Consider the following 26324-nt stretch of genomic DNA (forward strand, 5'->3'; position numbering starts at 1 on the left):
TCCTCACTGAGCCGCGCAGGACCTCCCGCAGTTAGAGCTGGGACAGCCTGGGTAGGCCCTGGGATGCTTTGGGCGGTGGGGAGGCGGACTGCGCTGGTTTTTTCTTAGAGGTTGTTTGTTAAATCTAGAGCTCCCCCTGCTGTTAGACGGTGGGGTGGGCTCTCAACTGGTCTTTTAAAACTTGTTCTTTTTTATTCTAAAACTAAAAAAAAATATCTATTTTTTCCCCTAAGTAAGTCCTGCTGGGACATTTGAAGCATTCTTCTGGGTTTTTGTTGCTGAGGCCCTGCCCCACGGGTGGGATGGGGGAGGAAACACAAAGGTCCAGGCAGGATAGGGTCATATCTACACCCTTGCTACTTTTAGCACCTCCTTACCCCTGCACTCCTGCCACAGCCAGCAGCTGAGCAAAACTTATCTCCACAGACAGTTTGGCAGCTGTTCTGAAAGTGTAGGTTGCAGAAGTGAAAGTGACCACTGTCTTGAAAATTCCTCTCTTATTGCTGCTGTTTCTACTTGCAGTGAGTCAGGCCTTTTCCCCTATTATCCTTAGAGTGTCCCAGTTCATCATTTGTCCTTATAGCCAAGTATCTGACACAGAGCTTGTGCTGGATTCGTGGAGGGTCCTGGTTTGGTCTTGTTTGCTGAGTTGAGAGCTGTGGTCTGTGTGGCAGTAGCCCCAGACCAGAGCTGAGTGTCCGATGGGCTGCAGCCAGCCCTTCTTGTCAGCTGCTGGTTTGTGCACCAGGGTCAGCCGTATCATCACTGTGATGTTCTTTTAGGGCTTAGAGATGAAATTCCAGGTAATTTTAGCATCACCGTTAATACCAGCTGAAGGAAGGAAGGAACTGGCACCCAAGTAGCCATCTCTCTTTTTGGTTTAACTGTCCCAGTCTAGCAGTTTGGCCACTTTGTGATTTCTGAAGAGGCTGGAGAAGTAAGTGGACCCAACACACAGCTCTGTTCCTCCCTGCGAGGCCATTTCCCCAGAGTAAGGTGGGGCCCACCAGGCATTCTTGGGGGGTTGACTGATCAGTAAGGACCATGCAACCAACAGTCTAGTACAGGTCTGGGAGATTTTTAAAAGTTACATTCCACAGTAGATCAGGGTATGCTTTAACCAAAATTGCTTTAATGGGATAGCTGGACCATAAAGACATATACACTCAGGGGCCAGTTTCTTCTTCACCTCAGCTGTTATTAATAGCACTGCAATGATGAGCTTAAATAGGGTGTTCCTCCAACTATAAACTGTAGCAGTAGGACCTGATGTTTCACTGTAAAGTAATTCTTTTGTGGTTCTTTTCCCAACAGCTTTGAAAAGTCCAGCTGCATTTCATGAGCAGAGAAGGAGCTTGGAGCGGGCCAGGGTAAGGCACCTTTTTTCCCCAAGCACCTCCAAAGAGCATTGTCAGAGCCCTTTGCATTGCTGGTTGTATGCCTTCTAGGCTTGGCCCTTGCCTCACAGTTCTCGTAGAAAGCTCTCCCTTTTTCCTTCATCCCCACTGCCAGCCATCTCCCAGCCCAATGACGTGGAGCACGAACAGAATGCGTTTTCTCCTTCACCATGTGGAGGGTGTGTGATGACCCCCACCTGCTGTTGCTTTGCAGACTGCTACTATGTTCCCATCTTTAATCCCACATGACCTTTTATAGGCACGAGGCACAAACACCAGCCGTGGGAAGGCTTGCAGGGTGGCCCCTCCATGTGCACAGCTGCATGGCCCACACCTATTCAGGATTGGCATTCTGAGGGGCAGCAAGCCTTGCTGGTGTCCGTGAGACTGTGGAAGCAGAGGCGGGGCCCTGCTCCGAGCCCAGGTTCATGTGCAGCACCTGGCCTGCTGCCCTGTCCCCCTCAGTTTCAGTTCTCTCGGGGATATTCTGCTGCTCAGTGTGGGCAGAGTTGGGGAAGTCACCAGAACACGCTTCCCCCTCCACCCCCTTCACTTTTTTCTTTTACATAAAAGACAAGGAAGGAGAACCTCCCCAAATGGTGGATCAGGGCCATGACTCCCTCAGACCCACAGCTCTTTCAGAGACTGTATATTTACCTCCAGGACTTTTCTTACTGTCATATTTTACTTTTTAAAAATTTCTAAGGAAAATCATGATTAATTCGTTGGGAGGAACTAGGTCCTGGGTACTGAGAATCAGAGCAGTGACACATGGCATTGTTGGAGTAGTTCGGGAGTATTAGAGAAAAAGCTGGTGCTGCCCATGCCCCCCTCCATCCCGCCCTGAGACCTGGCGTTATTTCCTCGACTGCTGCTCAAGTGGGCCAGGGTTAAATATGACTAAATAGAATAGCTCTTGTTGTATTAAGCACTTTTATATGCAAAATTGTATCATTTTCTTATGTTCACATCAGCCCTTATGAGCTAGGTGATATTATCTTCATTTCTTGGTGCATTTAAGAGAGGGAGAGGTTAATTAATGTGTCCAGTTAGTAAGTGGCAAAGCTGGGACTCAAACCTTAGCCTGAGACTCCAGGCATTTTCTTGATCAGTGCTGTATTCTGCCTTGCTTGGTCACTGTTCAGAACTTCAGATGGCCTAGAAAATAAGCCTACCTCCGGCGTCATGGAGACCTGCAGTGCCTGACACCAGTCCTCCATCTTCTGTAACAGCCATGGCAGTACTTCCGCCCACCGCGGATGGGTCGCAGACTCAGAGCCCACAGCTGCTTTAAACTGTCTCCTGGAGAGCTGCATGCAAGCCTAGGGCTGGCCCAGAACTGCCCAGTGAGTGCAGACAAGGGCCAAGGCCAGTGCACAGACCAAGTCTTTACCTTTATTACATGCAATGTGCTCTGATATTTTATTTTCTGTTCTACACTATTCTACCTTGTCCTGCCCTGTCTTGTCCTGACCTCTGCTGGTTTTAACCCACTAATGATCTTGATATACGGTTTGTGCAATTGTGGTGCAGAGGTTAAGAGCATAGGCTCTGAAGGCAGACAGATCTGGGGTCATATTATACATTATAACATGAGCACTGGGCAGTGAGGTGGCTCTGGGACTGTTAAGGGAATGGTTTAGTTTGCCTGGAGTCTCATAAATGCAGAAATCAGGAGATCATGCAGTGTTCAGGAGATCATGCAATGCTAAGCTTTTTGAAACAATATATAACATTGCATTCAGTACAATTACAACTCTGCAAAATTGGACATCTTCTGCATGGAAGAATGATTAGAAACAAATATCCTAAAATACAGTGGATGACTAGAATTTTTTATTATAGTTCTACTTTGCAATTTTCTAAATTTTCTTTAGTTAACAAATATTTTTATGACAGTGGAAGTAACTGATTTTTAAAAAATATATTAGTAGTCCAGCCTCAGACAAATGGTATTGACAGGTGGAGAGTGGCCCCTTGACAGGTACCTTGGAGGTGAATGCGGTCTCCCCAGGGCTCCCCTTGCCTCTGAACACTGCAGTCTCCAAGCTAAGATCCTGGGGGCTGCAGAGGTGACCACCAGCAGCCACAAAAGCTACAGCTGCCTTTTGATCCTGTTTGTGCCATAAGTTCATAACCTGGATTTTGAGAGCTTTGTTGCGGTTTTTTTCTATAGACAGAGGACTACCTGAAACGGAAGATTCGTTCCCGGCCAGAGAGATCGGAGCTGGTCAGGATGCACATTTTGGAAGGTGTGTTAGATTGGAAATGCTTCTTTATCTCAACCCTTGTTCTCACTGTGTTTTCAGCATTGCCTCTCCCACGTTTCTCCTTTCCTTCTTATTCTCAACACCCATTTCTGTTAGCATGGGTAAGCCAGAGCCCTCGCACAGCACAGCAGCAGTGCTGTGGCAGCCTCCACTGGTGGGCTTCCCGGGGAGGCCCAGTCACATTCTCTCGGGCTGGCTTGCCTTTATCTCCTATGGCCATGTGGTAGCCCTGATCTCATCATCCTTTGGTGTGAAATCCTTTCCTCTTAAACCTGTTTTTAAATGTGCTTACTTTCTGTTTCCATTCATTCATTGATTCACTCAGCATTTACTTGAGCATCTGTGACATGCAAGATGGGCTGCTGTCACCCCAGCACACATTCTTTCCATGTGCTAGTGAAAGAAAGAGTTTGGTTGCTGAAAGTGGTGTGAATCTAGCCATTTTTTGTTTAGTTTTGAACCAGCTTTGGGGTTGGAAGAGGACTTGGATGCAGACACTGAGACGCAGAGCAGGGAGGGGAATTGCCCCCGTAACACAGGGAGCTGGAAGGAAGGCGAAGGCCCCATTGTCTGGCACGCCTGCAGCCTCATCTCAGGGTTCCCGTGGGCAGCCTGGGCCTGGTGGCCACTGCTTGATGGACCCCAGGCTGACCACACTGGTGGGGCCCCTTCGTCTGTCCTTGCAAAACTTCAAGCTGGGATACCACTCTCTGCGTGGGATGCACTTTGCATTCTGATGGTCTCTGCTCCTTCCCCAAAGGGAAGGAGGGAGCTGCCCTGGGGGGCCTAGGGCAGAAGCATGTCCCTCCCTACATCCTGCTGCACTCCATTCTCTCCCATGGGCAGAGACCTCGGCAGAGCCTTCGCTCCAGGCTAAGCAGCTGAAGCTGAAGAGAGCCAGACTGGCTGATGACCTCAATGAGAAGATTGCACAGAGGCCTGGTCCCATGGAGCTGGTGGAGAAGAATATCCTGCCTGTGGAGTCCAGCTTGAAAGAGGCCATCATCGGTGAGGAGGCCCTGGCCCTCTGTGTGGACCTGCAGAGGGAAGGAGCTCTGGGCTTCTTGCTCTCTGACTTCCTGCTTAGACCGGGGGGATCACGTGCAGAGTGCGAGAGCCCGAGAAACGGGTCTCCTCAGCTTGGGACAGTCCCGGTGCCCTGAGGATCCGTGCCATGGCAGATGGCTAAGTGAATGACAGGCAGGCCTCTGTCCACCCTCATCTCTCCTGAACTCAGGGGCTTATCCCTCTCTCACAGGGTAGGCGGTTGTTAGTGTCTGTGTGTGTGAACGTGGAGAGAGGCCAAGGACTAGAAATCTGTACCTCACCGTTTCTTTTGATTAGTGAAATCTCCTCCTGGGGCCTGGCACTTTCCATAGACATTTCACTCAACTAGGACTGATTGATCCAAGCAGTGTGCTAGGGCAAGAGCCACAGCCCCACAAGGTAGAGCAAGCCTCATACCTGGGAGCTACACAGGCACGTAAATAGGCAATAGCCAGACAGGCAGAAGCTGTGGAGGAGGGAGCACAGGCCACTCTGGGCACCGAGGAAGGCCATGCAAGCCAGCCCAGCAGTGTGGAGCCAGAAAGAGAGGGTGTCAAGTCATGGAGTGGGAGGTGGGCTGAGCCCAGGGCACACAGGGCCCCGTGTGCCATAGTCAGCTGTGCACGATTCCTCTCAATTTTCGTGATTGTTGCTACAGGCATATCTCCTTTGCTGCAGGGCAGCTGTGTGCTCCTGCCCCCAGGAAGTAGCTGCACCTTCAGAGGGGGACACTTAGCTCCCACCATCCCCAGGAGTCAGATGTTGGGCAGAGTACGAGAGGGGACCCACAGGAGCAGACCCCAAGGCATGCCACACTGGGCCCTGAGCCCTGGGTAGGGGGACCAGTTCCCAGGGCCTCACCTGCACTGTGCATGGTGGTGCCACAGCACAGCAGGCAGCCACCATGCTGGAGGCCCACACCCCGGGCCCTCTGTCCATTAGGTGCTGGAGCCCTTTTAGTTCACCGCTTTGCCCTGGACTTCATCCTGCCTCAGCTCAGAGTTCTTCCCAGACCGTCACCAGATTCCACAGCAGCCCCTAGTTACAGGCCAGTGTGTGGGCCAAGCTCAGTTCTGGACTCCCCAGCCATCCAAAAATGTGATGTTTGCTGAATCGGGAACATGCCTGGCCCTGTGTGAATCCCTGCAGCTACAAATATGAACAAAATGTGATGCTGACCCCAAAGAATTGAGCCCAAAGGAAGAGACTGATGCGTAAATGAGGACGTCTGAGTCTGGCTCCTGGTCAGATGCCAGTGCTGTGTAGCAGAAAGGCCTCAGCCCCATGACGTCATAGCAGTCACCTGGCCGGTGGGGAGGTGCGCAGGCTCCCAGGCCACACGGTTATAAAGAGCCTCCACAGTCCTTGGTACCTGGAGACCCTCATGGAAGTGCTGCGCTGTTAGCAGTCGTGTTACAGAGAAGCTGACTGGCAATTGCTTAGCAGACAGCAGAGAATAACAGGCGTATGTGTGTAGATGCAGTGGGAGCTCGGCCGTGACGGGCTTCTCTCAGGGCTGGAGGCAGCGGCTGGGCTGGAGAAGTGCCACAGACAGTAGCACATTTGGGTCCGCTTGGAGGTTGAGTCAGCTTGCCAAGTGGAGAAGGTACAGGCGCACATTCCAGGCAGAGGGAACCGTGCGGGCAGCGGCCCGGGGGCCTGGCCGAGCACGGCCTGGGGAGGACCGGGGTTAGTTCAGTTTGCCAAGGAGGTAATCGTCGGGGACCTGAGAGAAGGGAGCTTTGCTGGCAAAAGGCAGATCATGCGGGTTGGGGAATGACTAGCAGGTGAGGAAGTGGTGACGGCCCGTGCAGCGCATTTGTTCAGGTGACGAGTGGAGAGGGAAGGGTGAGGGGTTAGGAAGGACTTGGAGGCTGGGAAAAACGGGGCAGATTCATGGGCTGAGAGGCAGGGGTCGGGAGAGGCTGAGGTGGAGGTGAGATTCGGGAGGCGGAGCCGACCCTGCTGAGGCCGCTGAGAATGGGGGAGGGGTGGTCTGGGCGGCTCCCCCACCCCCCAGCCCCCATCACACGCGGCAATACACAAACCCACACGCACACCCTTTCCTCTGGGCTACTGCCAGGTGGTCTGTAAGACTCAGGTCAAAGCCTGACCTACAGGGCGACTTCCCTGGGCCTCTCCAACGGCCTTGCTTCCCTCTAGCAGAACATTCACTGTGCTCCAGGGCCGTGAACTCTCAGTGGGTAGGGACCCCATCACACCTTCCAGCCCTGCCCGGCCCGCACTGGTCCTGGGACTCCCCCAGGACAGCCAGCAGCTGCCTCGGGTTGGGCTGACCCCAGGGTGGCACAGCAGCTCCTCCATCCTGGATCCCACCACCCAGTGCAGGGTGCCCTGTGGCTGCTGTAAGTGAGAGGTGGGGGGACGGCAGTCTAGATGCGTGACTGGCATGAAGTTCACAGTCATCAGCGAGCTCCGTCCCCTCCGTGCGCTGCATGCACAGGTGAGGGGGAGTGTGTGAGCCAGCCTTGCTGGGCACAGAAGCAAGCCCAGCCATGGATGTGGCTGGCTCCGCTGCTGCAGGTGGCTAGTGAGGCACCAGCTCAGGGGCCTCCTTCCCTGGTCCAGGGGAGGAGAGGGCCTCAGGTCACGGCCCTCGACAGTCAGCACGTTCCCAGCTTGCTTTCGGTCCTCCTTGAGGTGGGCCCCACAGCAGACCTCCCTGCATGCGCCTGACAGCTCACCCCTGAGCCTCAGTTTCTCCTGCTCAGACAGCAGAACCCTGGGGAACATCTTCCCCGACAATGCTCACGGGGTGCTTGTGACATCAGTCTTCTGAAATCTCTTTTCCTGCCCCTGTTCCCATCCTTCCTTCCTTCTGTGTCCTGGGATCTCTGCACTGGGACCGTGTTCCTCCTGCCTCTCCCTCCAGCCTGGCCCCAGTGGCCCCAGGCGTTCATACCCTCGTGGCCATCCCTGCCGGGATGGTGGGCAGGACAGGGCGGTTATGACCAGCAGGGTGGTTTCTTCTGGTGGCTGCTGCCACCACGTCTTGGGTCTCTCTGGAAGTCAGTAAAGGGAGGCCACCATACTACCAGGGGTCCTTTCACCTGTGCAACTTGGGGGCCCTTTTCTGGGGGTGCTCCTCAGCCTGCAGGGAGTTAGGTGCCCAGGAGGGGCTGCACTCCGAGGCTGTTACCTGTGCTCCCGAGGTCCCTCCTGGTAGGGTCCGGGGCCTCTAGGGTAAGGGCGGAGCTTTGTGCAGCTTTGGGGTGAATGAAAATACCTTTCCCAGCAGGCAGTAGATCCGATGGAGGCCTTGGGCTGGAGGGAGGGAGGGAGGATGGAACCCGTACTTGGAAGGTTGATGCAGCATAGAGTTAAAAGCAGGAGATTGAATAAAGGTTGGGCTTTCCTCACCCAGGGGGCCCCGTTTGCAGCCTCCTGGGAGGGACTCTTCCTGGCCTATGTTTTGGATCCTGATGAAGAGCTTGCCTAGAGCTCTTCAGGACCCAGAAGGCGGGTTGGCTGCTGGTCTTCCTTCTCCTGTCTGCCTCGTGGGGCGTGGGAGCCAAGGCCTGGGTCCCCTGCCGGGACGGCCTGGCTCCCCACTTGCTGGGGCCAGAGTTGGAGTCTCATGCTGGCATTGGCTTTCAGTGGGCCAGGTGAATTACCCGAAAGTAGCAGATAGCTCTTCCTTCGATGAGGACAGCAGCGATGCCTTATCCCCTGAGCAGCCTGCCAGCCATGAGTCCCAGGGCTCAGTGCCATCACCCCTGGAAGCCCGGGTCAGCGAGCCACTGCCCAGTGCCACCTCTGTATCCCCCACACAGGTGAGTTCCCGCCCCGGACGCTGGGACTTGCTCGCACTGCCTAGAGTGGTTTTTGATGGGTCAGGTGGGCCAGGGAAGCTGGGGAGCTGCCCGGGTGGCTTGGAGCCGCCAGCTGCTTGAGTCTTGGTGGTGGAGTGGGAGGTGTTGGCAGTGGGACTTTTCGGCCAGGCTGCAGTGCCATGTGGTGCCCGTGGGCTGGCAGCCACGTGGTGAGACCCGTAAGCCTCCCTGGCCTGGCCCACGCCCGCTCACCCGGAACTGCCTGCTTCTCCTGTGTGGGGCTCTTCGCTGCGCTCCGCCTCCCCTTCTCCGGCCCCGCTGCGTCTGCCACCCTGAGGGCTGCTCTTGTCAACCCCGGGGTCTTTGTCCATCGTTCACCCCCTGACAGTGACGCCCCCCCCAGGCAGGGCAGGGATGGGATGGGTACTGCCACCTGGAGGTGGCCACGCCCTCTGGGGCAGCCGGCCAGGGTGTCCTCACTTCCCCCTTCTCTCCCAGGTCGTGTCTCAACCCCCCGTGGGCGCGGATTCCGGAGAGACGCTCCTGGCAGAGCAGCCTCCTCTGCCCCCCAACCTTGCCAACGGAACCGTGGCCCCCACTGCCAAGCCCGCCCCCACGCTCATTAAGGTACAGTTCCCCAGCCCCTGGCCTTCTGCTCTCCTCCCCATGTCCCTCTGAGCCCAGGGGTACCGGGAGACCCCTGAAGGTCATCGAGGTAATATGGCAGTTCGGGTCTCCCTGTGAACACTGGTTGTCGCAGTCACAGCCACCACTTACCAGGTGCTGTGTGCCAGGCTCTGGACTCGGCCTCCCGGGCTCTTACTCCCACCCTCCCTGTGAAAGCACACCCCTCCGGGCCATTCGCAGCCTCGCGAGGCAGTGATAGAGCCCTGGTCTGCCAGCAACAAAGCCCAAGTGGAGCAAAGGACCCAAGGTCACACACTTGTTTTTATTCTCCTCCTGGAGAATATTTCAGGCCTGCCCTGCAATACCTGAAGGGGCAGGGTTTGCCACCCACCCCACAAGACGTGTGCTGGGGCCCTTGGGGTGGGCACACAGTGCTGGCGCCGAGGCTCATGAAGCTCGGCAGCACCAGGAGCCATGCCCGGTTGTCTGTGCCCAGTGGAGCAGCTCGGGGCTGCTGCTCTCTGTCCTTCCCACCCCCACTTGCCTCCCTGTCTCATCTCCCCCTCTGGCTGCCCCTGCCCCTGCCTACACACACCCACTGTGCTCCTGTCCTCCTGCTGCTTGCAGCCTGGGGCAGCCCTCCCGCGTGGCACCCCGACCCCACACCCGACTCTCTTGCACTGGCTCTGAGACCCCTTGGCCCTGCACAGTCCAAGGGTCACCAGGCCTAGAGCTCCGGGCCACTCCCTCAGCAGGGGCACCTCTCTTGCCTCTGTTCCTGACTGGCCACAGATGTCAACAGTTTTTCACTCCAAATTCCTCCTTCAAACTTATTTGGTCACACAACTGGTACCTTCCTTTGCCCACCACACATTTCAAAGAATAATGTGTGTGTGTATATATATATATATACACATATGTCTGTCTGCCCTTCCTTCCTCTCTCTGGCTGCACCTCAGCCCCTGCGGGCAACTCCCCGTGCACTGCTCCTTCCAGGCTTCCAGACTCCAAGCCTGGCCCCCAGCCGTCTCTGGACCCCTTGGGTGGTGCCCCTCTCTTCTGCTTCCCCCGGCCTTCTCCCTTTCTGTGGGTGCTCCCCAGGCCCCTCTCTCAGCCTCCTCCCTCCCTGTGTGCCGCCGTGCCCTCGGCCCTGCACTGGGGCCTGCCTGCCATTCTCTGCTTGGAAACTGGCAGGCTCTCCACAGTGCCCCCCTGCTGACTCTTGCCCTCGTCCAGCTCCACCCTTCCCTGAGCCCAGGGCATGGGCACAAGCTTTTGGAGTCCCCAGTGTGGAGCCAGGCCCCTCACGTGCGTGGGGAGGCCAGGGGCGCTGTGCAGCCTTGTGCAGGTGCCTTCCCTTTGCTTAGTGCAGGTGGACCCGCCAGTTCCTGCCTGGGCAGGGTTTTTGCAGGTCTGCGTGACACGGGCTTTGTAAAGACCCAGGGTGCCTATACGCCAGCTGTTTTTGCCTTTTTGAGTTTCCTCTGCTCAAAAAGGTCTGCATTTGGTTGGCTTCCCTTCAGCCTAGAAGCTCTTGGAAGAAGGGGCCGTGCACAGCCCAAGCCCCGCCCTCCCTGCCGTGCTCCTGGGCACCGCTGAGCCCCTGCTTTTGGAGGGTCCGGTAGTCCGCAGGGGAGAGTGGGCTGGGCGGGCAGCCGGCTGACGGGCCTCCCTCCCGTGCCTCAGCAAAGCCAACCCAAGGCTGCCGGTGAGAAGTCGCAGCGCAGCAAGAAAGCCAAGGAGCTGAAGCCAAAGGTGAAGAAGCTCAAGTACCACCAGTACATCCCCCCGGACCAAAAGCAGGACAAGGGGGCGCCGCCCATGGACTCGTCCTACGCCAAGATCCTGCAACAGCAACAGCTCTTCCTGCAGCTGCAGATCCTCAACCAGCAGCAGCAGCAGCACTACAACTACCAGACCATCCTGCCCGCCCCGCCCAAGTAGGCCCGCCCCGCCCTGCCCGGGAGGCCCTGCTCCCCGACCGGCCGGGCCAGTGGTGGGGACCCCTTTGGTCTGGGCCTGCACACAGGGCCTTCGCCCCTCGGCCCCCTCTGCCCAGCCTGCTGAGGCCGAGGGTGATGGGATGTGTGATGGCGCTTGCTTCTGCCCTTCCAGGCCGGCAGGCGAAGCTCTGGGAAGCAGCGGGGCCCCCCAGATGCGCAGCCTCTCCGCTGCCAATAGTAGCTCGAGCTCGGGCGCCTCTGGGCCCAGTGGGCTGGCTCGTCAGAACAGCACCTCATTGGCGGGCAAGCCAGGAGCTTTGCCTGCCAACCTGGATGACATGAAGGTGAGTGGGCACCCCCTTCCCACTGGAAGACTCCAGCCACTGCCGACCTGGCCTCCACAGGGCTGTCGGGTGCTTGTTTTCAGGGAAAATGGCTGGCTCTGTTCTCCAGTAGAGGTGATTGGACCCTGCTTTCAAGGCCTGCCTGGCCCTCGTCATCTGTGACACTGGCTCGTCACACCACCACCATTAACATTGGCCAGAGTCTGCCCAGGGTCTCACTCAGCCCTTTTACACTCTTCTCCCCTGGCCTCCATGGTGTGAAGCCTAGAGCGCTGCCCCATTTAAGGACGAGCAGGTGGAGGTGTAGAGGGGTAAAGGGGCTTTACTAAGGCCACAGATCTGGCCAGTGGCACAGCCAGGGTTCACACTCAGGACTGACCCCCTTGAACACTTTCCCACTTGGCCACTCAGTGCGCCGAGTCTGCTGTCCAAGTGCCTCTGCTGGGGAAGAGGGACGCCAGCGCTTGGGGCGCACATTGCACTCGTCTCGGGGCTTTGGAGGGTGGGACCTGCCTGGGGCCTGGCCTGTTCCCTCTTCCCTGATCAACAGGAGTGAACCAAGTCCCCCATTGAGAGTCTGTCCTCTGAACCAGGCCGGCCCCTCCTGCCCATGGCAGCCCTTGTGGGGGCAGCTGGCCACAGGCTTCTGAATCCCTCAGACCCGAATTTTAACTCGGCTCTGCCACTCACCGGCTGTGTAGTTTTGAAAGTTTTGAAGAAGTGATTTTACTTTCATGAGCTCAGTTTTGTCATCTGTAAAATCCAGTCCCTTCAGTTGAGTATTCGTTGAGCACTGGGCACCATGCTGGGGCTGGGGACAGCAGGGGCCGTGCCCAGACATGGTGGGAGCATTTTCACCAGGACCCTGCTGTGGTGAGGATAGGGAAGGGGAGGAGCCGGGCCCGGGACACGCGTCTTGCCCTCTGGGGCCCGACGGACGAGAAGCTCCCCCTTCCCATCGCCCTGGCCACCCTCCTGCCCTGACTCTCAGCCCCCTTCCCAGGTGGCAGAGCTGAAGCAGGAGCTGAAGTTGCGGTCCCTGCCTGTCTCAGGCACCAAGACAGACCTGATCGAGCGCCTGCGAGCCTACCAAGAACAAGCCGGCCCTGCCCTCGGAGCCCCCAAGGGCCCGGCCGCCACCCCCATCCTGCCCAAGGCTGGCGAGGTGGTGGTAGCCTTCCCTGCAGCCCGGCTGAGCACGGGGCCTGCGCTGGTGGCGGCAGGCCTGACCCCAGCCGAGGTGGTTGTGGCCACGGTGACCAGCAACGGAGTGGTGAAATTTGGCAGCACGGGCTCTACACCTCCTGTGTCTCCCACGCCCTCAGAGCGCTCACTGCTCAGCACGGGCGATGAGAACTCCACGCCCGGGGACACCTTTGGTGAGATGGTGACATCGCCCCTGACCCAGCTCACGCTGCAGGCCTCACCGCTGCAGATCCTCGTGAAGGAGGAGGGGCCGCGGGCTGGATCCTGCTGCCTGAGCCCTGGGGTGCGGGCGGAGCTGGAGGGGCGGGACAAGGACCAGATGCTGCAGGAGAAGGACAAGCAGATCGAGGAGCTGACGCGCATGCTCCGGCAGAAGCAGCAGCTGGTGGAGTGGCTCCGGCTGCAGCTGGAGCAGGAGAAGCGGGCCCAGCAGCCCGCCCCGGCCCCGGCCCCGGCCCCACTGGGCACCCCAGTGAAGCAGGAGAGCGGCTTCCCTAGCTGCCAGCTGAGCCGGCAGACCCCGGGCCCTACCCACCCCTTCAGCCCCAGCTTGGCGGCCCCCACTGCCCACCACGTAGATGCTTGTGCCGTGGTGGTGAAGCAGGAAGCCGTGTTGCCTGAGCCCGAGCCGGCCCCCGCGCCCCATCTGCTTCTGGGCCCACAGGGTCCCAGCCTCATCAAGGGGGTCACACCTCCTACCCTCCTCACTGACTGCACAGGGACCCACCTTGTCCTCACCATGACCAATAAGAACGAGGACAGCTCTGGCCTGGCCAGCGGGAGCTCCCAGCAGGTACCCGGAGGGGGTGGGTGAGACAGCCCGGTTTACCAGGGACCCCGAGGCCGGGCAGGTTACACTGGCTGCCCTTAATTTTCCAAAAGGAGGGATTGCCCATCCCGACATCATCAGGGGGATACTAGGACTTGGGAAGGGGGTCCTATCCAAGACCCGGCAGCCATGAGCGGAGCCATCAGGGACTGCCCACCTCTCTGGCCGTCAGTGTCAGACATTTCTGCTCCTGGGCCGAGGGTTCCAGAGCAGCCTCGCCCAGGCCAGGGTCCTCTGCCTACCCGTGCCCTGTGGGGGCGGAGCGAGCCCCGAGTGAGGGATCAGGGAAGCCCCCTGCGGGCTTTCTGGCCCAGGGTCTGGCTGGAGGCTGCCGCGTGGAGCTGGGTGTCAGTGCCACTCCCCTCCCTCCACTCAGACAGACCAGCTGGCTCCCACCAAAGTGCCACTGACAACGGGCTCCCTGCTGCCACAGTCCTCACAGCCCAGGCCCTCCACCCAGCCTAGTCCAAAGGTGAGGCTGCTTTAGGCTCTGTGTGGTCTTCTGGTCCTGCAGGGCTTGGGGTGGGGACAGTGACAGGGAGCAGGCACCTCAGGGTAGGAGAGGAGGGCCCCTGAGCAGCCTCAGGCAGGCAGGGAGGAGGGGGATCAGCCAGAGCCCCCTCCCTCTTCCGTGTGGCTTGTACCAAATCCCAGGCAGCCAGTCACCCCATCACCCCGTGTACCCCACCCTCGGGGTCAGGGCCTTCCCATCCCATATCCCTTCTTCCCCAGTAGCTTCCATGAAAGCTTTCTGAGAGCAGAGCTGTGGCCCGGAAGGCAGGTGCCTCTGGTCTTGCCTCCTGGGCCTTAGGCTGGCTTCCCTTACCGAACGCACTGGCTCTCACCCTTCATCCGTCCAGCCCTTGTCCCAGCCTGGTTCTCCAGCCCCTGGCCCAGCAGCCCAGATAGACCTGGAGCACCCACCACCACAGCCCCTCCTTGGGGCCCCCACTTCTCTTCTGAAGAAGGAGCCACCTGGCTATGAGGAAGCCGTGAGCCAGCAGCCCAGACAGCAGGTGAAGAAGGTAGATGGGGGCTGGGCAAGGGCAAGTGTCTGCCTGGGCTGCGGGCTGGGCTCCCTGCTCCGGGCCGAGCCCAGCTGGAGGGTCGGCAGGATAGGGAGGCCCTAGGGATGGCTCGTTCGGGGCAGGGGAGCGGGGGCCTGACCCAGCACGGTGAGTGTGGGCTCCCAGCCTATGCACAGGCTGGTGGGCTCTGTAGTAGGAAGGGCCTGTGCCCTGAGCCAGGCTGGGGCCTCCTGATCTAGGTTGTCATCCGGTTTTTTTTCCTTCTATTTTTGTCCCACAGAATGGTTCCTCGAGCCAGCAGATGGATGACTTGTTCGACATTCTTATTCAGAGTGGAGGTAAAGCTCACACCCCAAGCTGCCTTCCCTACCTCCTCCTTTCCTTGTAGGTTGGCTCTAGCCCTAGGTTGGCTGATTTATTGGTTTTGGTTTAGTTATTGAACACTTAATGGGTGACAGCCGTTGTACTTTGGACGTAGTGACAGCTGAGCAGCACGCCATGTCTGGGGCCTGAGCTAGAGTGTGGGCTGCAGTCCTTAGCTGACATTTGCTCTGTCGAGGGCTGTGCGTGGGGCCCTGCAACTGGGATGTGGCAGGGAGCAAAACACAGGTGTAGGCTTTTGCGGGGCTCCCAGGCTGGTGTGGGAGGTCAACAGTAAATAAGTGACATGTGTCGGAGGAGTAAGTTCCGTGAAAAGTAGGGAAAGGAGCGGTCTCAGCAGCCATGGCATTCTGGGGGAGCTGGTGCAGGGCCTGTGGGGCTGGTAGGCAGGGCAGGTGTGTCAGGAGCTCAGGGAGCAGGAGGGGGTACTCAGGCTGGCATGGCAGGTTTTGATTCTGGGGACGTGGAGGCTGTTCCAGCTGGAAGAGCAGGAGCGGGGGGATGGTGATCTGGAGGGAGCGGGGGGGTGGCGCCAGGGTGTGTTCTGCAGAGAGACAGTTTGGTCTCCTCGTGGATTAGGAATGGGGAGAGCACAGGAGAGCAGCCAGGAACGAGGCCAAGGGTTTCAGCCGACGTACTGGGGTGTAGCTGCATGACGCAGGGTGCCCTCCATACAGCCTGTCAGGCTTAGATGTGTCCCAAGTCAGCCCAGCAGGCAAGTCGCCTGGAAGGCCCAGTCAAGGCCAGGGCTGAAGGCAGGACTCAGAATTGGCATCTGGATTGGCATGGGTAGCCACAAGGTTGGGTGAACAGAGGGGACAGGGCTGAGCAGTGGGCAGAGGCAGGGAGGGTGCCTTCAGGAGGGTGGTGTTCTGGAGCCACCAGCTGCTGATGGGCAGTCAGGGAAGGTGGGGACCAACAATCTGGTCAAGGGTTAGCATTGTGGCCGTTGGTGACCTCAGCCAGCTGCGCAGTGGGGCTGTGGGCAAGTGCCTGCCTGAGGCTGGAGAGGGGCCCGGCGGGCCAGACAGCGTCTGGACGGCAGCCTGCTTGGGAACAGGTGGGCCGGCTTCAGCAGGGACTAGGGGGACGTCATCGGTGGCAGCAGCCAAGACAGCAAGTGTGTGTGGCAGCTTCCCTCCTAGTGCTTCATTATTTCCGCGGGGAGGGGAAAGCGAGAGCTCAGCTGTGGATCTGTGCATTTTAAAATGGCAGCTTTTCTCTCAAAGAGCTCAGTAGCTGACGTTACTCTCCAGGCCGCTGATTCTAGTCTTAGGGAGACCCCCAGGTCCCAGGGTCTGCAGTGTGGCCTGAGGTGCATTTCTAACAAGCGTGGTGGCACTGCAGTTGCTGGGCTTCGGGGAGCAGGCTCAGGGGCAGCTGGAGAGGCTGGTCTCAAGCCCAGGAGGAGTTCCTGGTGTCCAGACAGGAACCTGACCTGGGAGGACAAGGCTGCCCAGGACAAGAAAGATTGGGCTAGAAGCGGAGAGGGAGGGAACAGGCCTTTAAGTTCAAGCACTGAAGAGATCGAAGAGGAAGGGGGCTGGGGGTGTTGCCTGTCCTAAAAAGGACACTGAGAAGTGGCAAGGATGCCCGAAGGGAGCATTTGAGTGTGGTGGGTGGGCCCAGCAGTGTCACTGGAGGTGGCACTCAGGCAGGTTGTCAGGCCAAGACTGGGAGGAAGCTGGCCATCTGGTGAGTGTCCAGCTGGGATGGGAAGATGGGAGCTGGAAGAGCAGAGAGCAGGCCTGGTCTGGTAAAATGTGACACTTGCCGTTCTAACCATTCCTAAACGTACAGTTCAGCAGCATTAATATATTCACAGTGGTGTGCAGCCATCACCGACATCATTTCTAGAATTTTTTCACCTTCCTATCCTGATACCTGTCAGCCATTACACACTAGTGCCCCTTCCACCTCCCCCAGCCCCTGGCAGCCTCTCCCCGACTGAGTCTCTGAACATGACTCTAGGGACCTCGGATCAGTGGAGTCATAGTTTGTCCTTTTGTGTCTGGGCTTCTTTCACTGAGCCTAGTGTCAAGGCTCATCCATGTAGCCCCTGTCAAAATTTCCTTTTCTGTGGCTGAGTAATACTCCATCGTATGGATGGAGCACATTGGATTGATCCACCTACTGAAGGGCTTTTGGGTCATCCCCATCCTTTGGCTCTTATGAGTAAGTGTTATGACCTTACTGTTATGTATAGAAGTAGGTTTCACTTTGGGGAAATATAGACCCAGAAGTGGAATTGCTGATCATATGCAATTCTGTATTTAATTTTTTGAGGACCTGGAAAACTATTTTCTACAGCAGCTGCACCATTTTCATTCATACCAGCAATGCACAAAGGTTCCAACTTCTCTACATCTTCACCAAGACTTTTCAATTTTTAAAGTAATAGCTCAACAAAGGGGTGTTTATAGTTTTGATTTGCATTTCCCTAATGAAAAGATGCTCAACATTATTAGTCGTGTGCTTATAGGCCCTGACAGTGGGGGTGGGGCTCCTTGCCATGCCTTCTGAGAGAAATGTCTGAGTCCTTTGTCCATTTTTCAGTTGGGTTACCTATTCTGGATATGAATCACTTATCAGGTGATTTGCAAATGTTTCCTCCCATTCCACAGGCTGTTTTTTCATTCCCTTAAAAGCTCACGTCCAAAAGTTTTAAATTTCTGTTTTTTCTTTTGTTGCCTGGGTTTTCGGTGTCATAACCAAGAAATCATTATCAAATCCACTGTCATGAAGATTCGTGTTTTCCTCTTAAGACTTTCATAGTTTTAGTTCCTAAATTTGGATTTTCGACCTGGTTTGAGTTACAGTGTAAATTAGAGTCCAATTTCAGGTCCTCTTCAGGCCTGATTTCTGACATCCGTTCACTTACTTCCTTGGCAGAAATTTCAGCAGATTTCAAGGAGCCACCATCCCTGCCAGGGAAAGAGAAGCCCCCCTCGACATGCGGGTCACCCCTGGCCACGCAGTCCCCATCCTCTGCGGAGCTTCCCCAGGCTGCCTTGCCGCCGTCGGGCTCGCCAGCCATCCCTGGGCGCCTGGAGGACTTCCTGGAGAGCAGCACGGGGCTGCCCCTGCTGACTGGTGGGCACGAGGGGCCAGAGCCCCTGTCCCTCATTGACGACCTCCACAGCCAGATGCTGAGCAGTTCTGCTATCCTGGACCACCCCCCCTCACCCATGGACACCTCGGAATTGCACTTTGCAGCTGAGCCTGGCAGCGTGGGCCTGGACCTGGCTGATGGCCACCTGGACAGCATGGACTGGCTGGAGCTGTCGTCAGGTGGCCCCGCACTCAGCTTGGCTCCGCTCAGCACCGCAGCCCCCAGCCTCTTCTCCACGGACTTCCTCGATGGCCACGACCTCCAGCTACACTGGGACTCCTGCTTGTAGCTCTCAGTCTGCAGAGCCAGGGGACCGAGGCGCTCGGGGCTGGTGGGCTTCGGGAACTAGGGAGCTCGGCTCTCTGCTGCCTGGCCCGGCCTCTCGTGCGGTCGTCCTGACAATCGCCCTGCTTTCTCTCCCTGCGAGGCTGGAGCAGGGGGTCCCTACACCTGGCTTGGGCTCACCAAGGAGAGACACTGCCAGCAGCTGCTCTGGGTCTCCCCCCAGGGTCTTGGGGTTTGGGCAGGCCGGGGGCATTCTACATCACCTCTTCCTATGAGGTCAGAGGTGTACCACCTGCAGCTTGCTCAGGCAGGCAAGACCCAAGTCCCCCCACCTTTCCTGTGAGGGAGGAACTAGCTGGGCCTCTACCTCCCTGGGATGCTGACCCTGGGGTTCCTGGCATCCTGGGAGTGGGGTGGGAATGGGGCTCATTGCCATTTTAGTGTTGGGGTGTAACCATTTAGTGGTTGTTGGCAAACATTTTCTGTACAGGTGTACATATCTATCGCCATACATACATGCATATATTTTGGGGGGTGGGAGGCTGGTACAGCCGCCTCCCATCCTGTGCACATAGGGAAGGGCCTGGAGACCACTGCTCCTGGGCCAGATGCAGCTCAGCCCGGCCCCATCACGTGTGTTTAACGTGTAGACACCCCACACCCCACCTGTCCTGCTTCTTACCAGAGACAAGGGCAGAGGGGCTTCCTGGCTGCCCACATTCCGTCTTGCTGCCTCACTGCAGCCCCCACCGCTCTGGGGCCTGGCCTCCCCCTGGCCTGTCACTGTCACTCATAGGGGATTAGGGAGGGAGCCCCAAAACCAGTGCTGGGATAGAGAGGTGGGGGAAATGTGTGGACTTTTTAAAATAAAAACAAAACCATTGCTTTGTTGGTTCATCTTATTCAGTCCACACAGAGGGGCCATATGGCTGGGTCCTAGGTGTTCCAGCCCCCGGTGTCACACCTTCCCACCCTGGCTGTGCATTCCAGGAGGGCAGAACCTTGTGGCCGGACAGAAGATGGGAGGTGTTTTCTTAAAAGACAATTTATTTACAAACCTTTCGCCACTGCCATTCCCTTCCTGAGCAAAAATTGACAGGACAAAGGGGCCCTCCACCTCCTCACAAGGCTTTCGGTCAGTATCAACAGTGAAGTTGGGCAGGGACTCCTGTAAAATCCCTGGCCGAGCACGAGCGAGGACCCCCCCCACCCTCCGACGGCACTTCGGGATGCTCACCGCACTGTGGGGCTCACCCAGAGCTCCACTGGGTTTCCTCCCCTGACCCTGTAGCTTGCATTGGGCGTGAGCTGCCTCAGACCCCATCCCAAAGCAGGCCCAGACTGCCCAGGGCCCTGCTGATGGCCGATGGGTCGGGGGAGGCCTAGGTGTGACGAGGCCACTGGCGGGAGAGCGTCACCCATCTATGTCCCAGCTGAAAAGATGGTGCTTCACCAGCATGTCCTGAACACCCTCCTTTAGGGGCTTCTTCTCCTCCTGCACACAGGGACACCCCCCCCTTACTGTCATGGACCACAGGCAGGGGGTGCTGGGGAACACAGGAAGCCCAAGGTGGCAGTAGCCACAGTGGTTCTTACAAGCAATGCCAGCATCAGGGTCCCAGGAAGTGAATGGGGTGATCTGCCCCACCCCCACAGCCCCTGGGGGAAGGCAGATCCCAGGGCCAAGCACCCACCTCTCTCTTTGCAGGTAGTTCCCAGTCCTGGGAGAGGCTGAAGGCGAAGCAGCAGAGAACACTGGAGGGGAGGAGGGAAGAAGGTCAGTTACCTGCAGGTCGGTTCTGCCCCACTCCCCAGGCCACCAGGCTGGGGCTACAGAAGCCCAGGGTGGCAGGGGCCTCACCGGAGCTCGCACTTGATCTGGACCCAGCCAGGGCTACGCAGGAAGGACCAGGGCTGGTACCACTTCTCCACTGTCGGCAGGCTGGAGCAGAGCACCTCCAGCCACAGGTGCAGGACCTGCTCGCTGAGCACAGGCAGGGATGGGGCTATGGACCCGATCCTTCGAGGACCACGGGGAGGCTCTGCCCTCCCGTGCTGGCCTGGGCTCTCGGTCCCTTCCCTCCTCCTTGGCTGACCCACCCCCCTCCCTCTCAGCTGAGGCTCCACAGCATGGCCTTACCCCGGCTCCTCTACACCAGGAGACACACTCGGCCCACTGTCCCCATGGCCCCCAACCCATCCTCCCACAGCTCTTTCCTCTCCGAGATTCATCCAGTGCTGGTCCAGGAGCGGGGTGCACACTTGCCAGCCTGGTGGGCCCGTGGCCATATTCCCAGCAAGTCTTGGGGACCTTTGCACCGAGGCAAACCGTTCCTCCTCCCACCCTGCCTTGGGTCGGAGCCGCCTGGAAGGCAGATCCAGCACCACGTTCACCCTGGCTCAAGTCCGAGCCTCAGGCAGGTGCCCCTCTGTAGGGTCTTGGGGCAGCTGCACATCTGGTGAGCCCTTTGCCCGAGGGCCTTCCCCCGGCCACAGAGCAATGGCTGGTCTTGCACTGGAGGACAGCCCCTGTAGTCACCCCTCCCACTCTCTGTCTACCCAGCTCCTGAGCCTGCGGCCGGGACTCACTTTAGCCCCACGCAGATGAGGGAGCGGAGTTTGACGTCCATTTGTGCGTGCACAGCGTCGTGGGTCACATTCACAGACTGCACAGCCTGGGAGGGCACAGCTGTCACTCAAGTGCCCCTAGCTGCCAACCTAGGAGGCCTGCCCTGCCCACTAGCCTGCTTACCCGGTAGAGCAGCTCCTCTGGGGTCAGGACTTTGCCATCTTCATCCAACCTGCAGGGGGCCCGAAGCTGCCAGTGCTTCCCCAGTGGGCTGGGCTCTGGCCACTCCCTGCCCTAGGCTGCCCAGGGGACACGGGGTGGGCGTCTTGGGGCCTGCTTACCTATATGTCTTACACAGCACCAGTCGCGAATACACCGAGTCGAAGTCTCTCTCAACTTCCCTGCTAGCAGCCTGTGGGGGCGGGGGTGGGGGGTGGCAGTGAGTGTCAGGGATGATGGTAGGTACCACGTCAAAGCCACAGGGAGCAACGGGGCACACTGCCACTCCACCAGCTCCTGCGCCTGCTCCGCGGGGCCCAGGGGCCCAAGGAAAAAGGACGGGGCTAGGGACCCAAGGTCCAGCCACCAACTTACCTCCTCAATAAACAGCCAGGGGTGGCAGGCGCCCCCAAGCAGGGACGGCTTCTTCAATCCATGCTCAAACAGGGCCTTGAGGGCCGGGCAAAGGGTCCCTCGAACAAGATCCGTGACCCCCTCTGTCACAGCGTCGTCCCCCGCGATGGAATACTGATGATGGGGGATGGGGTCTGAGAGGCCCTGCCCCATGCCTGCAGCCAGACATCCTTTCCCCATCCTCACAGCCCCCGCCATGAGCCAGCCCATGCTTGGGACACAGGCCCTTGCCGGGGTCAAGCAGCAGCAGCTCCCGGGCACAGCCCTGCCTGCACCCTCTTACCTCTTTACTCCGTTCATCCAGGACTTCCACAAACTTGGCTGGAAACCAGCCTGTGGGAAAAGCAGGGCCCTGTGAGGCAGACAGCTGGTGTCCCAACATGTCCCCCCAGGGGGCTGAGGACACCCAGCTTCCCTGCTCAGCCCGCCTCCTCTCCTCATCAGAGCTCGGGACCAGGCCTCACCTCTCAGGCCATTCAGTTCCCCCACCCAGCAGTGCTCATCCTTCTGAGAAATGATCTGCGTGGAGGAGAAGAGGAGGAAGTAAGGCTCTGCGTGCCTGGGCCCAGCTCCTGGCTCGCCATCTGGCTCCCTTGCCAGCCAACGGAAGGTCTCGGAGGGAGGGGTTGCCGCCCTTGGCCTTGGGCCAGCAGGTGGCGCCACCTCCTGACCGGCGGGCGCTGCCCCACGCACCGTGATGATGTCATTCTTGCGGAAGCCCAGCTCATCATCATCATGCCGCTCAAAGTCCAGCAGGGCCTTGGCCCGGCGCCGGTGGCTGCGTAAGCAAGCCACGTAGTTCTCGTGGTCCCGCTGGTGGCTCTCCATGCTGTAGTCTGGGGTCAGCTCCTGCCAGAGCGGCAGAAAGTCTCACCAAGGGGGAGATGCCTCAGCCTGAGGACCCCCATCCACCTGCACCCCCTCCTTACCACCTCGGCATGGGCTGGGGAAGGAAAGCCCCCAAACCGAGCATGGTGAAAGGCCTGGGAGCCCAGGACTCACCACACTACAGTTTCTGGGGTCTGTGCACTGGAAATGGCGAGCCAGGCGCAGGATGGCTTCCCGGAGGTCGGCCACCAGCCCCGTCTGCTTGATGTTCTTGGCCTTGAGTGCCTCCAGGCCATCCTCTCCTGGGAGGTCCAGAGAACTATGGCAGCGATGGCCCCTGCCTGGCCCCCTCCCAACTCTGAGCAAGGTACTAAATTCACACCGGGTTACATGGCTGGATGGCCCTGGCCTGTGACCCCGCCTCACCGTGGCGGTGAGCACCACAAGTCTGGGCTCAGCCCAGGGCTTGGCTGCCACAGCAGTTCTCACCGAAGAGCAGTGAGGTGATGCCAGACTTCCTCCGCTGGGTCCTGCGACGAACCACCTGCAGGCGGGGACAGCGAGTCACTGGTAGCCCTGGTCAGGCAGAGGGCACCTGAGCACCGGAGGTGGCTAACAGCCCTTCCCTGCAGGCCGGGCGGCACCTCACTCGTGCTCCCTCATCTGAAAGGGCCTCTGAGGGTCAGAAGTGTATTGTCAGTTAAAGCTTGGTCTGTCCTACACCCAACAGCACAGTTCAAAGCCGAAACGCACGAAGGCCAAGGCGGCGGATTCTCCACAGCTGTGGTCTGAATTGGGCCATGTTGGGCCCTGGGGGCTGAGCTTGGCCAGAAGCAGCAGAGCTGGGAAGGGCTGCTTCAGGGACCACCGTGCTGTGGGTGAGGTGGGGCCTCCTCCCTTGGGGCCCACCTGGGAGAGGTTGGTGGCAGCGCCGGTCCCCAGATGCTGGCCCTGGTCTGCGATGAGGTAGGCCAGGTGCTTGCGGCGCTGGGTCTCCACGGCCGCCTCGGTGAGGGAGCCGGCCAGGCGCATGGCCACCCCAAGCAGCACCTCTGCGTCCTCGATCTGTGATGGTATGTCTGACAGTGTGTTGAAGATGGAGGCTGAGTTCTCTGACTGGATCAGCTCCTCCTCCTGGGCCATGCGAGGGAGGGAATGGGGACATGGGGGTTTCACTGTGCTGCACCAGGCCTGCGAGCTGACCCCAGCCACCCCTCAGGCATGTGTGACTTCCCTGATCAAGCTGGGCACAAGGAGTCCCCTGGTCCCAGGGGGTCCCCCTCCCTAGGAGCCTCTCAGCGGGACCAGTGCTCAGGCCGCAGCACTGCAGGCTGGACCCCGGCGGCCCCCAGAGAGGTGCTAGGACAGCTGGGTTGGGCCCACAGGGCTCCCCTCCTCTGGGAAGCGGGTGGCGTGGCACCTTGAGGCGCAGCATGCCCAGCGCGGCCTGGAACAGCACCAGTGAGCCCTCGTAGAAGAACAGGTCCCAGAGGCGCAGCAGCGGCCTGATGTGCACCACGCTGGCGAAGGCCGTGAGGAACCAGTGCAGCGTGATGAGGGACAGCTCTGTGGACACAGAGGGAGCCCCTGCGGCTGGGACCGGGGACAGTCGGGACTGCACAGCCTGAGGGGAGGGCTCCCCCTGCTGTGAGCTGGGGGGGAGGCGGAGGGTGGCTCTCCCAAAATGGCAAGAGGCCTTGCCAGCTCCAAGGGGAGACAGGAGACAAAGTCTCAGGGGACACTGGGGACCAGGGCAGTGAAGATTGCATGCTGGGCCCACGGCACGGCCGCTGTCAGAGGAGCTCCTCCCTCCCGACCATGGTGGCCAGCTGCCCTGTCCTCTGCTGGCGGTGTCCGGAGGCCCCCGATCTGTGGCGCCTGAGCCAGGGCATCAGGACCCCACGAAGACTGACGCTGGCTCCTACCAATGTCATGCTCCTGGAGCAGCTTGTCCAAGCGAGGCAGGTACTGGATGATGAGGTGGCGCAAGACCCGCTGGTCTGTCTGGATGCCCAGCAAGGTAGCGCTGAAGTAGGAGGCAGGGAGCAGGTCCTCAATGACGGCACACATCATCCAGAAGGCGTCCTCTTCCTCCAGGAACAGCAGGAGGCATGCGGCCACCTGGCCAAGGCAGGGGGTCAAGGAGCCTCTACTCAGGTCTCCAGACAAATTAGGAGACGCACCCCTTCTGGGGTCCTCATGGACTGCACGCCACCCTCAGGGCTGGAACCACCATGTTTGGCAGCCCGGCTCCTCCTCGGGGACTCCCACCTCCCATCCTTCTGCCCTGGATGGGGAGCCCCCTCACGTGGGACCTGGAGACACCTCTGGGGACCCCTCCCTCCTGGGAAGCTCACCATGCCCATGCCCTGGCAGTAGCCAATCTCCGGGTAGAGCCAGGCCAGGGCTCGGAGAACCCTGCGCAAGCGGGGCACCCCAATGCTGCCCACAGTGGCGAAGCAGGCGTTGCCGGGCATGGTGCGGAGCAGGTCCTTCTCGATCTGTTGGCAGCCCCCCCAACAGTGAGAACTGTGAGCCCCCTCCCTCCACGCTGAGACCTCATGAGAGAGGCTGGGAGATACCTGTGCAGGACAAAGCCAAGCAGGGATGGGGAGTCCTCACGTCCCTGTCAGTTACCTTCCTCCCTGCAGGATCAGAGCCCAGCCAGTGTGGAGCTGATTCCACCAGATTCAATGGGGGATCTTATAAATTAGATTTGGGGGCCTCAAGCCAGAACTACAGAATAAGTCTCTGAAATAAGGCCTGGAAATCTGTATTTAAAACCTGCAGGTGATCCGGTGTGCACCTGCGTCTGATGGCCTTCCTGCCAACTCTCCCTGCTGCTTACGGAAGACCCAGGTGGAAGCAAGCTTGCCCCAGGCACACTTCTGGGAGAGGACTCTCCAGGACTGCTGCACACTGCCGCCTGCCCTGGGCCACCCTGCCCTCCTGCAGGTCCGCAGAGCACCCGGCCAGAAGATGCTTCCGGAAGGGCCCCTGTGCTGCCCGGCCTCACCTGTTTGGCAGCAATGGTCTCATCGTTGGAGCTGTTCTTCACAACCTCTCGGTAGCCCAGCTCGGAATTCCTCTTCTTCTGTAGGGCCCCAGAGAGCCGCATCCATAGCTGAGGGGAGGGGCTGCCATGAACACTCAGAACTGTGGGACACCTGGGCCCGCCGGCCTGCTGCGGCCCCACCGCCCTTCACCTGTGGCCTCATGCTGTGGGGGATGCCAGCCAGCACCAGCGAGCGAAGCTTCTCCGAGCGTGGCAGAGAGACAGCAATCTTGTCCCAGGTGAGATCCCCCACGTCGTGGTTATGGGTGAACTCCAGGTGGGCCTGCCAGCGCAGCCTCTGCGGAGGGTCCTCCAGCAGAGACACACCCAGCAGCTTGCTGGGACCAGCCTCGGCACCATCTGCCGGGAAACAGCCAGGGGCACCGTGGGGGCAGGCGGAAGAACGACGACTCCCTGCTGTGTTCTCCAGAGCAGAGGACCCTGGGCTTCAGGTCAGTGTCCAAATCTTGTCTCCAAAATCCAGAGCCACATTCCAAGCAGTTTCCCACGGCTCTGGCTTCACATCCCACGGGCATCCCGACCAGCAAACCTCACTTGCACGCCATGTCCAGTCCCTGAGCAAACCCTGCTGGCTCTGCCTCCAGGACGCAGCTGACTCCCTCCACTCCCAGCGCCTGCAGCTGCCGCTGGAGCCCAGGCCCTGGCTGCATCTGGATGGCCACACCGCCTCCTCCCGCCTCCCTACAGGCTGTCCCCACAGGGAAGTCAGAGCACCCCTTCTAAGACACGCGTCAGCCAGTCGCTCTGCTTAGGGCCCTCCAGCACCGCCTGCCCCACTAGACATGACACCTGAGAGGCCGTGGCCTGGGCTCCTGTGGCCTCCTGCTTCTCCCTCTGCTGAGCTATGCCCCCCCAATCCACCCTGCCCCCCACCTCATCTCACACACACGCCTCCCCTCGCCTCCAGCCCGAGGTGTCTCACAGCTCTTCTCGCCCCCACATACCATACATTTGT

At 59.0% G+C, this 26324-nt stretch overlaps 2 protein-coding genes across 10 annotated transcripts in view; one reads left to right on the plus strand and one right to left on the minus strand.

Moving 5' to 3' along the window:
* MRTFA (myocardin related transcription factor A) overlaps positions 1–19146 on the plus strand; it is a 103178-nt gene extending 84032 nt beyond the window's left edge. For 3 of the 5 annotated variants that reach the window (XM_057486344.1, XM_057486343.1, XM_057486345.1), the window contains exons 3-14: positions 1315–1370; positions 3574–3649; positions 4514–4675; positions 8333–8508; positions 9007–9135; positions 10822–11075; positions 11251–11422; positions 12426–13421; positions 13834–13929; positions 14318–14482; positions 14766–14823; positions 17759–19146. In XM_057486344.1, coding sequence (XP_057342327.1) covers positions 1315–1370; positions 3574–3649; positions 4514–4675; positions 8333–8508; positions 9007–9135; positions 10822–11075; positions 11251–11422; positions 12426–13421; positions 13834–13929; positions 14318–14482; positions 14766–14823; positions 17759–18267 — 2849 coding nt within the window. In that variant the 3' untranslated portion in view covers positions 18268–19146. Of the gene's footprint in view, positions 1–1314; positions 1371–3573; positions 3650–4513; positions 4676–8332; positions 8509–9006; positions 9136–10821; positions 11076–11250; positions 11423–12425; positions 13422–13833; positions 13930–14317; positions 14483–14763; positions 14824–17758 lie in introns of all 5 variants that reach the window. The other 2 variants (XM_036931502.2, XM_036931503.2) reach the window with 2 other exon arrangements.
* A 143-nt stretch (positions 19147–19289) lies between these two features.
* The window catches only part of SGSM3 (small G protein signaling modulator 3), a 46888-nt gene continuing 39853 nt past the window's right edge, over positions 19290–26324 (minus strand). For 3 of the 5 annotated variants that reach the window (XM_036931507.2, XM_036931510.2, XM_036931509.2), the window contains 18 exons: positions 25500–25708; positions 25310–25417; positions 24651–24794; positions 24219–24414; positions 23714–23859; positions 23203–23427; positions 22783–22837; positions 22468–22595; positions 22159–22314; positions 21930–21984; positions 21749–21798; positions 21427–21579; positions 21174–21244; positions 21016–21064; positions 20853–20938; positions 20125–20247; positions 19958–20018; positions 19290–19758 (listed from right to left, as the gene is read on the minus strand). In XM_036931507.2, coding sequence (XP_036787402.2) covers positions 19678–19758; positions 19958–20018; positions 20125–20247; positions 20853–20938; positions 21016–21064; positions 21174–21244; positions 21427–21579; positions 21749–21798; positions 21930–21984; positions 22159–22314; positions 22468–22595; positions 22783–22837; positions 23203–23427; positions 23714–23859; positions 24219–24414; positions 24651–24794; positions 25310–25417; positions 25500–25708 — 2096 coding nt within the window. In that variant the 3' untranslated portion in view covers positions 19290–19677. The remainder of the gene's footprint in view (positions 19759–19957; positions 20019–20124; positions 20248–20852; positions 20939–21015; positions 21065–21173; positions 21245–21426; positions 21580–21748; positions 21799–21929; positions 21985–22158; positions 22315–22467; positions 22596–22782; positions 22838–23202; positions 23428–23713; positions 23860–24218; positions 24415–24650; positions 24795–25309; positions 25418–25499; positions 25709–26324) is intronic. The other 2 variants (XM_036931511.2, XM_036931513.2) reach the window with 2 other exon arrangements.

Source organism: Manis pentadactyla, chromosome 10, assembly GCF_030020395.1.
Source record: "Manis pentadactyla isolate mManPen7 chromosome 10, mManPen7.hap1, whole genome shotgun sequence".
NCBI lineage: Eukaryota > Metazoa > Chordata > Mammalia > Pholidota > Manidae > Manis > Manis pentadactyla.